Source organism: Ammospiza nelsoni, chromosome 17 (genome assembly GCF_027579445.1).
Source record: "Ammospiza nelsoni isolate bAmmNel1 chromosome 17, bAmmNel1.pri, whole genome shotgun sequence".
Classification (NCBI taxonomy): Eukaryota; Metazoa; Chordata; class Aves; order Passeriformes; family Passerellidae; genus Ammospiza; species Ammospiza nelsoni.
Window position 1 is genome coordinate 7,158,434 of NC_080649.1, and position 16,568 is coordinate 7,175,001.

The 16,568-nt window shown below is 47.9% G+C and overlaps 1 protein-coding gene across 1 annotated transcript in view; it reads right to left on the reverse strand.

Annotated features, from left to right (window-relative positions):
* Nucleotides 1-454: 454 nt before the first annotated feature.
* The window catches only part of POLR3E (RNA polymerase III subunit E), a 28,015-nt gene continuing 11,901 nt past the window's right edge, over nucleotides 455-16,568 (reverse strand). The window contains exons 13-21 of the mRNA XM_059484144.1: nucleotides 16,094-16,214; nucleotides 14,443-14,524; nucleotides 12,162-12,221; nucleotides 11,059-11,216; nucleotides 10,720-10,784; nucleotides 8,832-9,328; nucleotides 4,385-4,462; nucleotides 3,445-3,570; nucleotides 455-1,282 (exon numbers count right to left, since the gene is read on the reverse strand). Of these exons, the coding sequence (XP_059340127.1) occupies nucleotides 1,226-1,282; nucleotides 3,445-3,570; nucleotides 4,385-4,462; nucleotides 8,832-9,328; nucleotides 10,720-10,784; nucleotides 11,059-11,216; nucleotides 12,162-12,221; nucleotides 14,443-14,524; nucleotides 16,094-16,214 (1,244 nt within the window). The 3' untranslated portion in view covers nucleotides 455-1,225. The remainder of the gene's footprint in view (nucleotides 1,283-3,444; nucleotides 3,571-4,384; nucleotides 4,463-8,831; nucleotides 9,329-10,719; nucleotides 10,785-11,058; nucleotides 11,217-12,161; nucleotides 12,222-14,442; nucleotides 14,525-16,093; nucleotides 16,215-16,568) is intronic.

The following is a 16,568-nucleotide window of genomic DNA, read 5'->3' on the forward strand; positions in this document are numbered from 1 at the left end:
AGAGTGTGCCTGAGTGTGCCTGTGAACTGCTGTAAGTATGGGGACAATATTCTTAGCCAATCTTATCTGGATTAACTATTTTAATCTTCTTATTTTGGTCAACAACTCAACTCAGCCTTTTCTGAGCATAAGTCGATGAAATCAATGGAATCCCCTTTAGCCAATCTGTGCTGTGCCCACAGCAGAGAGCAGGAGCAGCAGTGCCCAGGCTGTGCTGTGCCCACAGGAAAGCACAGGAGCAGCAGTGCCCAGGCTGTGCTGTGCCCACAGCAGATCCTCCTGCTGGCACTGCAGGTGAGGCCAGGTCAGGATGAGCCACCCAGCCTCAACAGGGAGTTCAGGGACTGCACTCACTTGGCTCTCTGCCTCCATCCTTCCTCCCCAGGCCTTCAGGATGTAAAAGGAGCAGGTGCAGCTTCTATTTCTTCTTGGACAAATACAAGGCGGGGTAGAATTGACCTTTGAGATAAAATTTTATTTAAAAATTACACAAAATAGAGGTTTTACATGGTTGCCGTGTGGTAACTACAGCTGGATGCCTTCCAGATGATGCCCTCAGTTACTTACCTTGCTCTGTCACATACAGTAATGCACAAGGTCCCTCAAACCATCCCCACACCAGCAGAAGAAATCCAGAAGCTGTTCCCCATGTCTCAGATGTAGGTGCTTCTCCAAATAACTCATTTCACAGACAACAGGTGAGAACAATGGTTATGTAGTACAGAGTTCACAGACAGTGATTTTGTTCCCCCCTCCCAGGCCTGACATTCCCATGAACACGACTATCTGCTCTCTATGAAGAGGGCTGCAAGGGCTATGACAATGCTCACACTAAAGTATGAGCATCCAGGGATTTAACAAAAACTGGGATGTTTGTAAACAAATTTAATTTATTGGCATTACTTACAAAATAAAGTTTTAGACCATGATTTTCCATCATGTCTGTGTCACTATATGGTTTTATTTTGTCATAACGAAACAGAAGGAGAATTGCAATACATTAGAAATCCCAGATTAATCAAGCTGCAGACAGGGTCCCACGGTGCCTTCGCGGCGGCTCTGCGCCTCGAGGCCACGCAAACTCTGAGTCTGGGCTGGCAGGGGCTGCCACGCCCCAGGGCAGCTCAGATCCCGCGCTGGCTGCCAGCCACGGCATTGCTCCGCCTGTGCCACCCGCTGGGGCTCCTCCTGCGTCCCCGAGGTCACCGACACCTCTGCCCCGCTGTCAGGACTGCACCGTCCCCTTTAGATACCACATCCCTCCGTAGCTCACGCAGCAGTCCTGCGGAGAGGGAAAGGAACGCTCTGTTAGCTCTGTTAGGCTGCTCGGCCCGTGGGAGGCACCATCCCTGGAGGTGTGTAAGGGGTGTGTGCATGGGGCTGGCTGATGGCTCCTGGTCACTGTGCTACTGCTGCATCGATGGTTGGACTGCATGGGCTCAAAGGTCTCTCCCAACCTTGAAGCCTCTATGATTCTAAAGTCCATAAAGCCTTGGGAATGACTGGCTGGCTCTGGGACAATAATCATGATCAGTGACAAGCCCTTCTCCAGGGCACAGGGTGTCCCCATCCCAAAGGACAGAGCCACAGAGGGACAATGATGCCCAGGCAGTGAGGAACAGCAGAGGCTCCTGGGGGAGAACCTGGGGCTCATGGGAAGCCAGCTGAGGGAGGGAAGGATGTGTGAGGGCTGGAGGAGCAGGGCAGAGAGGGGAAAGAGGGGAAAAGGCTGAGAGGAGCAGCAGGACAGAGCAGGAGAGTGAGGGTAGTCACTGGATACGAAGCTTTTTAAGAAACCCTTTCTATGATAAAGTGTCAAACCTCAGCCCTGCTGTGACCACACGTGTGCCTCAGCAAAGCAGCACAGGAATTGGGCTGTCCTGGGGCTCATTTCCTTGTTTCTATTAGCTGAGCACAAAGTCCCTGGAGTTCTGAGCTAACAGCTTCCCTTTCTTTTGCTCCAACCTCCCTCTTAGGTAAATCAACACAGGCTCAAGCAGTACTGCAGAACTGAGGCTGTGGAGCCTAAATGTATCTTTGTTTCTGAAGTCTTGGGGCTCATCTTTAACAAAAACAAACCCAGAGGTTAGAAAGAGGGTTTGCAAAGTGATCTATAAATGCAAAAATACAAACCCTGTCAGTCTGTTCCTCTATGTATAAAAATGAGCACAGGCAGATGGGGAAATAGGAGTCAACAAAACCAATTTCACTTCAAGTGGAATCCAATCTCTTGTGGCTTAAAGAAGCCAGAGAATCTTCCCATTTCATTAAATCATATGATTTTCTATTCTAAATTTTATTTCAGAAACAAAGGTAATTTCCTCTAGTCCTGTGACAAATGTATTCAAGGCAGTAAAACCTGCCACAACACAAGGCTGGTCACCCACTGACTTATATAAAAACAGTGCCTGAAGACTTAGGGGGAAGTATTTTTTCTAGAAATAGGTTATCTGTAGCAACAGCATCATGAAAAACTAATGCCAGTACATTGTCTAGATGTTCCAGGAGGGCTGATACTTGAGCTCATGCAGTCACTGACAAATCCCCCAGCACAGGGAGCCAAAGGAAATATTGTCTAGCAGGCAGAAATGTCTGAGCTTATTTCACTGCTAAGACGATCAGGTTCTTTCAAGCAAGACCAGTTTGTTTATTATCACAGCAACAGATCTGTACTTCTTCAAAGATGCTATTATTCATTTGCAGATCACAATGTAATAAAGTACTTAAGCACTTGTCTTATTGAAGTGGGTGACAGTGAGCAAAGGCCCAGCCACAATGATTAAAGTATTACATTAGTTGGCAACTTTCTGCTGGGCCATCCTGCATCTCTTTTAAAGTCATGGCCTGTGTGGTCTGTACTTTATACCTTAAATTTCTTGAGCAAGTAAATGGTGCATCTTCAAAGGGAGATGAAAGGATTTAAATAAACATTTACAATGAGATGTGTTAACTACTACTCTGGCTGCTGGTTTTGGCCAGGGTTTTGCTCTGTGCAAAGCTGCACATCCTGCTAGAGAGTAAAATCCACTTCCTTCTGAACATGTGGCACTCGTGCTCTTCAGCACTAACCAGCAGCAGTTGGTAACTCAGAGCACTGGGCGGAGCCCTCCCACCTCCTTGATGTTTAATTCTGCATTATTTAAAAAGAACTCAAGTATCACATTTACTACCCTCTATTCTCTGCTGCTTTAAGATGACAGAGAGATTTGTTGCAATAATACAAAATAATGTGTGAGCCACTGCTCCTTGGAGGGAAAGGAGACAGAGTGAGACAAGTGCATTTTTAAGAAAACAAGGTGAAACACGGGATTTGTGCATATTCCAACAACAACTGTTCTACCATCCTTATCATTTGTCAGTTCAAGGTAAAATATAATCCTTTGCTCAAATCAAGCATTAAAACTGATGTTAGTTGGCTCAAACCCAAAGTGAACAGAAGCTCACCTTTAACACTCTATCCACCTCCTGCTTGTTGAGATCCTCCCCACACTCCTGGCTCAGCTGGCTCTGGATGACATTCCTGCGCACTCGGTAGTTCTTCGAAAAGATTTCAAGCAAAACTTGGCGATGCTTTAAAAGAAAATGCACAGTAAGTCCACAGAGAACAATTATTCCTGCCTTTCTATCAAAACTGCACATGCCTCAGTCTGTACAAAACATTCCCTGAACTACATCAGAGGATTCTTGCTTCATAATCCTGAAAACATCCCCTATGTTCCTGCTCTCCAGCAGTGCCTTATCCTCCAAGGGGTCCCTGCAGACCCTGTGGCCACTCCTGCTCCTGTTCTGTGACCTGGGGCACTCAAAAGGTACAACAACACACTGAGGAAGGCATTGCAAGGCCTTCCTCTCCAATGCTTGCATGGGAGTGCACATCACCCCAGGCAAAGGTTGGCTAGTTCTTGCCTCTGTCCTATAAAAATGTACTCAGTTCATGGAGCTGGGAATTGCACTGCCCACCCACAGGTCATCAGGCACCTGCCTTTCACCTTGATCACTCTGTCAGAGCTGGAACTCAGCAGATGCTCACATATGCTGCAATCACTTCCTACTCTTAAGTATAAACAGATACAACAGATACACCTGGTAATCTCTGGTTAATGTTGCATTACCATCAAAAGGAAAAAGCCTTGCACTGGATCCTGGTCTGAGGCCTGCACTGGAGAATCCTTTCTTCTCACAGGTTCAGAAACAGCCACTGAGATACTGACATGATTACCAACATGTTATGAGCTTCCTTTCAGCTAGAAACAGGTTGGTGTTGAAAATACCCATAGAGAAAGAGAAAAACTATCTGGTGTACCAGTTCAAAAAACATGGATGCAAACAATGCCAAACACTCAATAAAAATATAGTGGGGGAACGTCATTTATTTTCTCTTTACCTGATCATAAGTGTCACCAGCTTCCCAAAGTGCATAGACCTTTAGTTCATCTGGTGAGGCAGCAGTCTGTGGAGGAAACTGAGAACAAGAGGCTGTTAAAAATAACCAGCTATTTAATGAGTTCTGCTTAATGATTCCATGATACTGTATCCCTGGACACCCATTACTCAATCAAAACACTGGCTGCCATGGAAAAATGCTGAAAAAACCCAATTGCTGTCCCACCCCACACTGGAAGGGGTGCCTTGGCTCTGGCTGCCCTGTGCCTGCTCAGCACCTTCTCACAGCCCCAGTGCCAGAGCGGAATCATGGTCTGTGTCACAGCTGTGACCCAGGGAATGGCACCCTGAGGTGTCTCAACATGCCCAGGTCTGACTGATGGCTCTGCCCAGGGTGGGACACCCTGCACAGGGCACTGGTGCCACATCTGTCACACACCAACCATAGCTGGGCTTTCAAGGGAACAGCTGGACATACTGGAATCCCATGAACTGTGCATGGGGACAGCTTCCCACTCTTCTCATGGTGGAGAGTTGACCACTATGTACCAGAACAATCCCAGGGCTTGGACCTTGATGGTATCCCCACGGCAAGATATCTGCAGACTTTTCCTGTCAGCAGTTTTTGCTTCCAGACCATCCAGAGCAGCTGAGAGCACCAAGTGCACTGCAGGGTCCTTCAGGCAGTTTTTACCTTTACAGTGTCAGGTTTTACAGATTCACTCCATCCTGCACTTATCTGCTTCACCAATCCCAAATGAGCATTACTGACAAGCTTCTGCTGTATTGCCATCTCTGTTCTGGAGCAGACTACAGCACTCAGAAGACTGAGCACTGAGGGACACTGAACCAGCTATTGGCTCATTTCAGGCTCCAGAAGCAACAGTGGTTTTGCATGTTTTGTTTTCCCCCCATGTGCCAAGCTAGAGAAACACCTTCATTTTTTCTGAGGCAGAAGCCTCACACCCCTGCAGACAGGAAGGAGCACAACTGCCTCTCCCCCTAAAAAAAATAAAACACCATCCATTTGTCTTAACATTTCCCCTTGCAGCAGTGACTAATGAGCACTGCTGGAATATGCCTTCACTCTGACATGTCTCTTCCTGTCTGTCACTAACGATTTATTCCTTGCTAACCACCCAGATGACCTAAATCAATCATCTGTGAAAAGCTAACAAGCCAGTCCCAATTGTTCCAGCATCCCTCAGTCCTGGCTGCTGCTACAAACCAAACCTTTCTTCCCAGCCTCCCTCACCAGCCAGAAGACTTGTGCATCACAGAGTGAAAGGATCAGCATTCCTTTCATGCTCTGCCTCTGATCTTATTGCAAAGGGGGAGGGTTTTGTCCAGTGGGAGCTGCCTAGTGGGATTAGCAGCTTTGACTTGCAGGTTAGTCCAAATGGCTGGGATATAACAAGGTTTTACACTTGGTTTAGAGCCAGGATTCAGGCTGACTAGGCTCACAGCACCTGACGTAATTCTCCTCCCACAAGGACACTTGCTTTTGAGGAATAATCTCTCTTGTAGGTTTTCAGCAGAGATAAAATCACATACTCAGCTTCCTTCCACACACCACAGCAGGGATGGCAAAGGGCAGCAGGGCACTGGGAGCACCCAGGCACAACCTGCTGGGCTCCACAAGCGAGCCAGCACAGCCTGGAGTGCAAACCCCTCGTGCCTCAGCCACAGCTGTGTTTATCCAGCCATTCTGGGAGGAAACGGCTCCAAACAAACACAGTACTTGGGAAGAAAAACTCACAGAATCTCCTCCTCCCAGCCAGCCTCCCTCTGCAAACTGCTGCAAGCCAACACTCCCTGCCTGCTTGCTCCTGTCACACAGCCTGGGAGTGGGAAATGCCACCAGGGATTCCTCAGAGAGACACAGCACAGAGAGTTCACTGCCTTGCCATCTGCTGTCCCTTTGCTGGTTTATGTCACCTTGATCTCTCCAGCCTCACCTTGATACAGTTCTCTGCTACCTTAAAATCCTTTTAAAAATATTTGCCCTGTGTCCCTTCCTGCTCTGAGATCCTGGAGCAAGTGCAGGCTCTTGGGAGATGAACTCCACGCTGCCCCAGGTCCCAGGGCTGCCACGTTCAAGTGGAACCTCTCAGGGAGGAGCCCTGGGCTCTGGGAAGTTCTCACTCAGCCCTGAGCCACTGCCAGGCAGCCTCAGTTAGAGCTACACCAGATGGAGGGGGCTGAGAGTGCCAGAAAAAACCTTATCAGCTGGAGAAATCCTGAAGGTAAACTGTTGATCTCACCTCTGAGGGAGCCTGGCACTGGCACAGCCTGCAGGGCTCTCTGTGAGTGCAGGCTGCACTCCCCTCCCTCAGCCCAGCCAGGCAGGACACACACAACACACACAGTTACATCATTTCCTGAGGCCTCAAAAATATCCTCAATATCCCTGGGCAGAACCTTGCCACTGCAGGGGCCATGGGAAGGGAGCTGTGGCAGCAGCAACCACCCCCAGGCTGCAGGAAATGGGTGTGGGGGCCCAGGAGCCAGAGCCCTGCACAGACACCTCCACGGGGAGGGAGAGTGGCTCAGGCACCCAGCCCTGCCTGCCCAGGGCTCCTCTCCTCTGTCCCCTCTCCTCACCCTCTCCCACGGCAGCACCAGCTCAGGATTTGCTCTTTCCTGACCTGTGCTTTTCCCCCACACCTGATGAGGGACAGCAAGCACAGCACCCTGCAGGCATCCCCACGGCCTCAGCTGCAGCTGAGTGGCCTCTCTGGCTCCCCACAAATGCTGTTTACCTCACACCCTGTTGGTGTGAGTTTATCTGTTGGTCAGCTCTGTAACAGATCCTGCATTCACCTGGTAAGGTCTCAATTGCCATTTTCAGCCACACATTTTCTATAATAGGTAAGCAGTCAAGCCAAGAGTGTCTTCACCCACCAAAGAACATCATTTTAATTACCTCAGATCATTGATTTTTATCACCAAAGCACTTCCAATTACAGAAAACTAATGAGTAACTATGAAATCCCACACTGAGCAACCCTCCAGGGCTTTCCCTGAGCTCAGGCCCTTATTGGGTTCTGACAAAACTGTCCAGGGGAACAATCAAGAAACACCAAAGTGTCTGAGCCCATGCAAAGAGGAAACCCAGCCCCAGCACCTCTGCCATGTGCACAGAGCATCAGGGCAGGCTCAGGGCAGTGATTTACATTGCTGCCAGCAGTACAGGCTCACACACAAGAGCTGCAGCAAATTCTGAGTTAGCAGAACTTAAACTTGCAAGAGTGTCCTCGAGAGACATTCCAGGGACCACTTCTGCAGGTCTCCTGTGACAGGGTTTTCCACAAAGAAGGAAGCTCCTGGCCACCTCTCTTCAGCAGGATTTTATTTTGCTTTTTGAAAAGAGAAACGATCTCACTTTCACTTCTCGTGTGGATTTCTAAAATCCTCAAATTTCCAAAGCAAACAAGCCCCAGCCCCAAGGAGCAGAGCAGGGATGACCCCAGCTGTTCACCCTCAGCGTGGCAGAGGCACACATCACACCAGGTGCAGGGGAGAGCCTGGCCAGCACTGAGACAGCTCCGGGCAGGCACCACCCCAGGACCTGGAGAGTGCCAGCAGAGGAAGCAGCAAGCCCCACAGTTGGTGCTCTCTCTCCCTGTGACATTTCCAGGCTGTTGCCTGGCTCCCAGGTGCCACAACATGTACTTTGCACACGACTGAACACGTTCCTGCTGCCCCCAGCAGCTCCCATGCTCCAGGCTCTCCCAGCCCTCCTGCTTCCTGCTCCTTTGAGCAGTTCACATGTTCCTTCTCCTCTCTCCCAAAGGCAGCTGCTCCCAAGCTCCTTCTGTGTGTAACCCAATCAGCAGTGCCAGATGTCTTGTAAAATTAATTTCCTTTTAGGCTCTTTCCCATGATGCCAGACTGCCTTTGCTCTCCTCAGCAATGCAGTCTCCCAGCCCTGCTCTGTCTCACGCAATCACCCACATTGTTTCCATGCAGACAAAGACACAGACACCTCTGCACAGCCCAGAGGAAGCAGAGAGGCCAAGGGAACCTGCTGCACATGGGCTCTGTTGCTTCCCAGAGGCTCTGCTGGGTGTGCCCTGCTGCTCCCAGGCAGTCAATGTCACCTTTCCCCTCCCAGCTGGGTCCCTGTCCCCGAGGGAAGGAGCTTGTGCAATTCCAGGAGAGCTGATGGGAATCTGGGACTGCCCAAGTTAACAGGAGCAAGGTGGGACAGCAAATCACACCCAACACCTTGGATGAGGAAATGGAGTCCCAAGGACAACAGGGCAGAATGCAGAGCCTGCCAGAAGCAGGAGCCCAGACAGAATTCCAGCAGATCCAACACATCCAAGCACATCTGTCCTTCTGGTCCATCAGCACAGGACACAAATATTTCACATCTCACATGTTTAACTGCCCCCCTGCTCCAATCCCTCCCCCAAAGCACACCAAGAGATAACCATACTTACAGGCACCAATATCTGTTTGCAGCCAGTGTCCAACACCATGTCCTGTAACATTTTGTCTGAAATGCCACTGAACAAGGTATGTCCTGGAGGCAGGCTGGCTAAGTGGAGGTTAAATAACCGTTTAAGCTCACTCAGGGTGAGCACAAACTGTTTCTTAAACGTGGAGGACACAAAGGCCTTCAGTTCCTGTGCGACCCTGTCGATGCAGCCCCCGGGCAGGTGGCCATTGACAGGGTCCAGGGGGCCCTGGGCTGGGTGCAGGCCGTTCACCAGGCCATTGTTCAGCCCCTCGTGGGCTGAGGTGTCCATGGGCTCCTCCAGGCTCACAGGCTCCTCCTTGATGCGGATGTTGGCAACGTCCGGCTTGGCTGAGCTCTCGTTGGATTTCATCTCTGCCTTCTGCCTCTGGAGCTCCTTCTCCAGCTGCCCAAAGTTCTGCTTCACTTTTGCTTTAGCCATGTTGACCCTTTGCTCCCCAGAAACCAGTAAGGGATGAGCTGGTAAGAAACAAAAGGTACCATAAATCTCAGCAGGGCTCATAGTGAAATGAAACCAGGAAACATCTTATGAAATCTAAGGCATAAACCCAGTCTGTTGATTTGATTTTTACATTTTGAGGGATTTTGCTATATTTTTGAGGGCAGTGTGTGTTTTTCTAAAGCCAAGTGTTTGGGAAGGGTGTTCCAGTCAAGGAATCCAAAGCAAAGTGTGTTTGTTCAATCACCAGGGCCTTGTCCACAATTCAGGAAACCAGGATACAAACTGCTTACACATCTCTGCTTGTGACCCAAATACTTCTGTCTAACAACTCTTCTTTTTGTCTTTTAGATTCCCTAGTGGCTGGTGGGGGCTGGTGCAGCCCCTGCCAGAGGCAGGACCAGAGGCTCAGACCCTGTGCTTAGTGTTAGCACGCAGTAATGGGGTGAAAGGGACAGGAAGGAGCTCTCTCCCATGGAATCCTGCCCTTCCTCCCCTCTCCACACCCAGACATCCAAAGGGGAAAGGAAGGGCTGTGTTGGCAGCAGAGGAGCCCAGTCCCTGCCAAAGCAAGGAGTGCAGTGTCTGAGGCAAAGGCATGCCCAGCACACATGCTGTTACCTTCTCTGCTGTCAGGCTCACTAATCCTCTCCAACAACCCAGCACCTAATCCTTCTGAGCACATCAGAGACAGGGTATTGAAATGGATTCATATGCTCCTTTGTCAGTTCTGCTCACACTCCTCAATTGCTCCAGTGTCTGGCACCAAGCCAAATGTCCAGTTAAACTCTGGAATCTCAAGTTTTTACAATCTTTTAGGATTTTGGAGCAGCTACTTTAATAGTCTCACTGGCAAACATACTGGAGAAGGATGTCAAAACCAGATAGCTTCACACCTCCTTACAGCCTCCTGCCATTACATTCTCCAGTAATTGCTTGGCCCTCAACCACACCAGAGAGCCTCCTGCAAATCAGGGAGGTAAAAAATCACCTCACTCACATTAAGTTGCATTAACATTAAATTGAGAGGTGAGAATTATTTGTGCACTGGCTCTGTCTGCCCTCCCTTCAGGAGCTGGTTACACCCCACAAGCTGCCTTAAATGAGCAAGTGGGTAAGAGAACCAGCTGATTTTACAGTGTCAAACAGCAAGTCCCCAGGGCCACAGACTCCTCCTGGCTCTGCTACAAGGATGGCACAGATGTCACCCCAACCTCAGTAACATTAGTACAGACCAAGATCTGTCTTAAATATTCCAGAGGAAAACACTAAGAAAGAAAATACATTAAACAAAACCAGTCTCCACCACATTCAAAATCAGAGAGGAACTCCAAAACACCACTCAGGAATAGGGATGGGCAGATGAATACATGCAAGTGCTTCAGCATGATCCAAGCACAATTCCATTTACCTGATTGTGCCTCTTGTTTCTTTGGTGTCAAGTGTTCCTTTAAGAGATTATAGACCTTTTCTAATCTGAAAGACAAAGACATAATATTCCAAGAGCGTTTCAGTTGTTATGTCTGCATGCAGCCATACCAGCTTTAGCCATTAGCTAGAACCTTCCATCTCTCCAGGAAGCAGGAATGACTTGAGGGATGCAGTAACACCTCCCACCACACCACTGAGCACTGTGAGGGACAGACTTGGAGGCACTACAGATCACATTATCTATCAGTACCCACAGAACCCTTGTACTAAACAGTTCTTTGCTTTTAGCTTTTTCCCCAAAATACAGTAAAATATTTACTTGGCCTGAATGCCCATCCACAGCATCTGTTGCCTCTGAACTATATCTGGATGCTTCTTAACAAAATCTTCATCGTAAGGGAGCATGAACTCCCAACCTTTGTTTATTCTTGCCACAGACATGTGCTCTAGGAAGTCTTTCACATCTTCTGGGCAAAGCTAAAAGAAAAAGCAAAAGCATAAATAGCATGGAAGTCAGTTTAGCCAGGACAGATGCAGCAGTGAGCATTGTGCACGGGGCAGGAGCTGGGCTGATCTGGTGTGCATGGAGCAGCTCCCTGGGCACACACCCAGCTCAGTCAGAGATGCTCATCCTGCTCTGCAGCACAACACTTTCACACACTGTTAAAAGCCCAGGACTTCAGAGAGCCGTGGTGATTAATCACCCCAGAGTCAAATAGCTCATGGCATGTTTTGCAAAGAAAAGGGAGTTTCCAAACTGAGATGAAAAGGCTCTATGGGGAAGAGAAGCATATTCTACAATGTTAATCTTATTTTAGAGCTGCAGGCCAGACATGCTGCACCTACACATGCCCAGCTTTTATGCAGCACTGGTTCTAACATTCCAAAAATAGATGGTCCATGCATAAACTGACTCATGTTTCATCATTTTAGTGCATTTAAAGAATTTGGGGTTTGTCCTTTTGACTTAATGTTTCTCATTCATTTGCTACTTTTAAGAGAATGTTGAGGTGCCTGAGTTGCTTTAAAGTTTTTACTCAATATTGTAACTGGCAAATGCCAACAGAAGAGTTGCTCTTAAGACACCCAAAGCAGAGCAGCCTCTGTGGGCTGTGTGAGCACCTTCAGTCAGCTCAATTCAAACTGTGCCCAGCTTTCCACTGAAGCACAGCAGAGGACAGGATGCATTCCAGTCCCTCAGCTACAAGGCCAGTGTGGAGTTGTGGAAGCTTGTGGGAGCTGCTCAGAATGTTTTTCTCTAGAAAGAGTATTATCTGTACCTGTTCCAGATGGAGAGCAAAGCAGGCACTGTGAGAGGGAAGGCTCACAGCAGCACCCACTATCTACACCCACACAATGCCCAGCAACATTTGGCCAGCTTATCACCACCTTTGGATTTGGGAAGAAAAGGAATCCACTCACTTTTGTAACTGCTGCTACTTCCTTTCTCACCACCCAGCGGTCCTGTGTGAACTTCCACATCTAGGAGGGAACAAAAGAGGAAAACCTAACAACTGCATGTAGCAGCAGCTTCACTGAAGTTGTAGCAATGACCCTGTTCAACGATGTTACCACAAAAATAGAACCCCCATCCCTTCAAGAATGCAGAAGTAAGTGATTCTCAGCCAGAGGAAAAACATCTGGCTCCTTCTGTCCTCCAAGGGCCATGAACACAGGCCCAAAAGCTTTGAGAGTCCATGGTGTGCCTTGGCAAACCTATGACTACAAAAGCTACAAGGAATCTCTTGAACTCAAACTCCATTCAGTTTCAAAACCAAAAAAAAAAAAAAAAAAAAAAAAACAACCAACCAAACAAACAAAAAAACCAAAAAACCAAACAAACAAAAACCCAAACAAACAAACAAAAAAAACCAACTAAAGCACTGCAGTGATGCTGGGACCCCAGAAGTCACTTCTCACACACCTCATCATCAGCCTAAAGACTCTGACTCTCTCCATGCACTCTTACACAGGGACCTGTGCAGGCTGATGGCTGCTGCCCTTCAGCAGCACAGAGCCCCTCCAAAGTGCCTGTGCCCTTCTTCCACCCCCATCACAGTGACAGTCATGCCAAGATGTCCTGTCACTCACACACCTGTCCCCAGGTAGGGCACAGCCAGGTGCTCTGCACAGCAGGCTGAGAGGACTTGGGCAGAACACTGAACATGACCTTTCATTTCTTCCTGTCTCCATGAAATAAGGCACAGCCTCTTTTAGTCTGTGTGTATTAATAATGTTGTTAAGAATCCAAAATCTCATTACTGACAATTTCTTCCTGGCCTACAACATCATCCATGCCTCCGTCTCTCCCATTCAGCTTCTCTCTGCCCACAAACACACAAACCCAATCCACTCACTTGAGGGCACAGGGCATTTCTGTTTTAAAGCACAAGAAGTCCATAAATGTTTTTTAAACTTACTAATAACTTTGCAGAAATATAGGGAAATAAAGTTCACTTTATCAGCTAGAACACATTTTCTCCACAGATGCCATACAGCATTCAATACTATTTCTGAGTCTTAAAACCACACATTTCTCTTTGTCTGAAAGCCAGAAATATTGATCCTTTCTATTTTCTAACATTTGAACTTTTTCCTTCTTGTAGTATTAATCAGCAAATTATTTGCCTTTAAGATCAACACAGATCCATTTCTCATGGAAGGTATATTTGACATAATCCAAATGAAAATAATGTATCTTTTCATCCTAAATATTAAAACAGTATCCCTTACTTAACTGAGCACAATAATTCTGCTCCCTGAACTTTACAGAAGACATGTCACCTAATCTGCTGTGTCCTGAGCACTTATGTCACTGGGTCACACCTGAATCCAGGTTTCCATCTGGCAGAGTCTTGGGCAGACATCAAGAGACAAGGAAAAGTCAGCTTCAATCACCATCAGTTTGATCTTACAGTAGTACTGTAATACCCTTAAAGTCTCTTGCAGAGCATTCTCCTGTTCAGAGCTAAACCTCATGAACAAACTCTGCAGAAACACTCAGGTCTAAGTGAAACAAATGAGAGCTGTACACTCAGAGCTGCTCTGGTGGGGCGGAAGCCATAAACTGATTATGAACTTAGGAACCACTTAGGACCTTAATTCTTTCCATGGTTAGTGAAAATAAACACAATGCAGAGGTTGTTCCTTTTTGCTGTGGTTATGTGTGTGTTTACAAGACCCATATTCATTTCAACTTCCATGTGCAGCTACTGCTCACAAAAGGTGCCTGGGAACAAAGTCCTTTCACTGATTAGCAGCCCTAGGGAATAAAGTCCTTTTTAAAGATCAACAGTGCATGCTCAGGGAGCACAAGGCTTACCCACACTGCCCTCCTGAGCCCTCAGTCCTGAGCCCTCGGAAATAGAGCTGGAGAAACAAGCACTTCATTATCCAGTCCTGGCTGTTCTGCAAGCCCCACACTGAATGGTGGGGGCAATGTGATAGTGCTCTGCAGCATGTGCTAGAAAGGATGAATGCTGCTAATGACAGATGATCTGAACCTGCCAGGCAGACACAAAGTGAGCCTACACCAACATTCCCACAGCAGACTTGTAACAACACCTTCAGGATTAAAGCACAAACAACTTCCTTGGAGGAAACACCTCCCTGCAGAACAGCAGAAGAGTTTTGCAATGCTGTGGCCTCCCAGGCAAGCTTCACCTGTGTTTTCATTAAAAGCAACAAACACTTTTATACTTACAACAAAATCTCTCCCTCTACAGAGCACTTCTGCAGGAACTCCACTATGGGGACTAGAAGTATCTTTTGGGTAGAGAACATCACTGTTAATTAAAAAGGAAGAGAAATTAGTTACTAGGTACTCCAGAAAAATGGCATTAGTGAAGACTAACATAACAAACAGGCCCTCCCTGTTCTGCAGTTAAATTACACCTTTATGCAAAGCGTGGTTTTCATTAAAGGCATTAACATTGGCATAATTACACCACTGCAATTACCCTAGCGCAGAAAGGCTTAGACCAGCAAAGCACAGCCTTGTGGCAAGCAGGTGTGTGCAACACAGCTACAAGCTCTGCTTTGTTCTTGCAAAGCCTACCCTCCCTTGGATCCATGTAAACAAGACCAGAATGATCCTAAGAAGTGCTTAGGCTAACTTGGTATGCAGCCTTGGAGGCAGCATTTAGCCAAATGCTGATGTACAGGCAAGACAATTTTTTATTTCCTTCCCAGCAATCAAGGGTTTAACAGAACAATATTACAGAATGTTATACTTGAATCAACAGCCCTGAGACCACATTACTCTGTGTCTGTGTCCTTGTCTGCTTGCAGGGCCAGCTGATGTTACCAGGCTTTCCAAAGCCCCACAGCCATTCAGGTTCATAATCTTGATCCTACCCAGGCCGAAGAAATGGGTCCCCACTCTTTTCAAAGCTCTGATGTGTGCTGCTCAAACACTTCATCCACTACAGATCCTCACATCCTCCTCAGACTAGCAGCAAAGAATCAGCTCTAACCTAAGAACAATCTCAATGCCAACAATACTGTCTTTTAAGCTGCTCCCAGCTCTCCTGTACCAGCTGGAGGGACAGCAGGGCTGCTGTAAAAGCTGGTCACATTGCTAATACAGGCCTGCACCACAATAGCTGAAACACCCTGCTGGCATACTTGGCCTGGCAGCTGATGCCATTCATCTTAACACAGCTATTCCAGAGACTGTAAACCTCTGCATGCAGGGCTCCACCCAGGTAAAAAAAAAAATCATACTGCCTTTTAGATTTCAGTTCCCAATAGGATGCTCTATCCTAATAAACAGGATGATACAGACTCCAATTCATGTGGTACACTCAGTACCACCATGCTTGATTTACTGAGGGTAGTTTTCAGCTGACAAGAGCAGCAACAGGACTGCAGAGAGATCCTTACAGGACTGAATTTTGCTAAGAAATACTATAGCTGACATTGGTTTAATTTTCTGTGTTTCTATTTGATGCTAATCTCTGGAAGAACTCAGAACAGCTCTCTCACAAAAGAACATGAGTGCAGAAATCAGAAACCTGTCACAACTCCGATGCAAACACAGATTACATCACTGCTCAGCCACAATCCCACTTGGGGACTGGCACTAAGGCATTATCCTTTCACATCATCCTTTCACAGCAACCCTTTGGATACGGAGCAGCTGCACTGAGACGCTGACAACGAGAAACCAAAGGTTCCAACCGCGAGTTGGGAGTGTGGGTGGGGGACACAAGGCCTGGGGGCCCGGAGGGGTGCTGGGGCAATGCCGGGGTGGTCTCGGGGCGATGCCGGGGCAGAACCGGGGCGGTCCCGGCGCGATGCGGGGGCGATGCTGGGGCGATGCCGGGACAAAGGCGGGCCGGGCCGGGCCGTACCTCTTCACCACCCAGTTTCCCTGGACCAGCAGCGCCACCTGCTGCACGCAGCGCAGCACGGCCGTGGGGTCGGTGCCCGAGCCCAGCAGACCCAGCAGGTTGGCGAACGGCATCACCTTCACTGCAAGGCAAACACAGAGTCACCAACAGCACCCGCACAGCCAGCAACGGGGATTCAGCGTGTGCACGGGCAAAGATTTATCTTGGGGAAAGAAGTAAAGCCTTAGTTTTACCCCCCTGTGCTGTAGGCATCATATATTCTTAAAGTAGCTGCTAGTGTTACAGCCGAGTTGACTGGCTGAACTGGCTCACAAATTAACATATTAATAAAACAATAATTTTTAAAAAAACCCCAACCTATATCTTTGGCAATATCTGTAAGCAGAGATACCTGACAAGGCAGGCCATTCCTGAGGCAAAACCCTCAGGATTTGCTCTCATCAGACAGTAATCCTAAAGAGACATTAAAATTCCT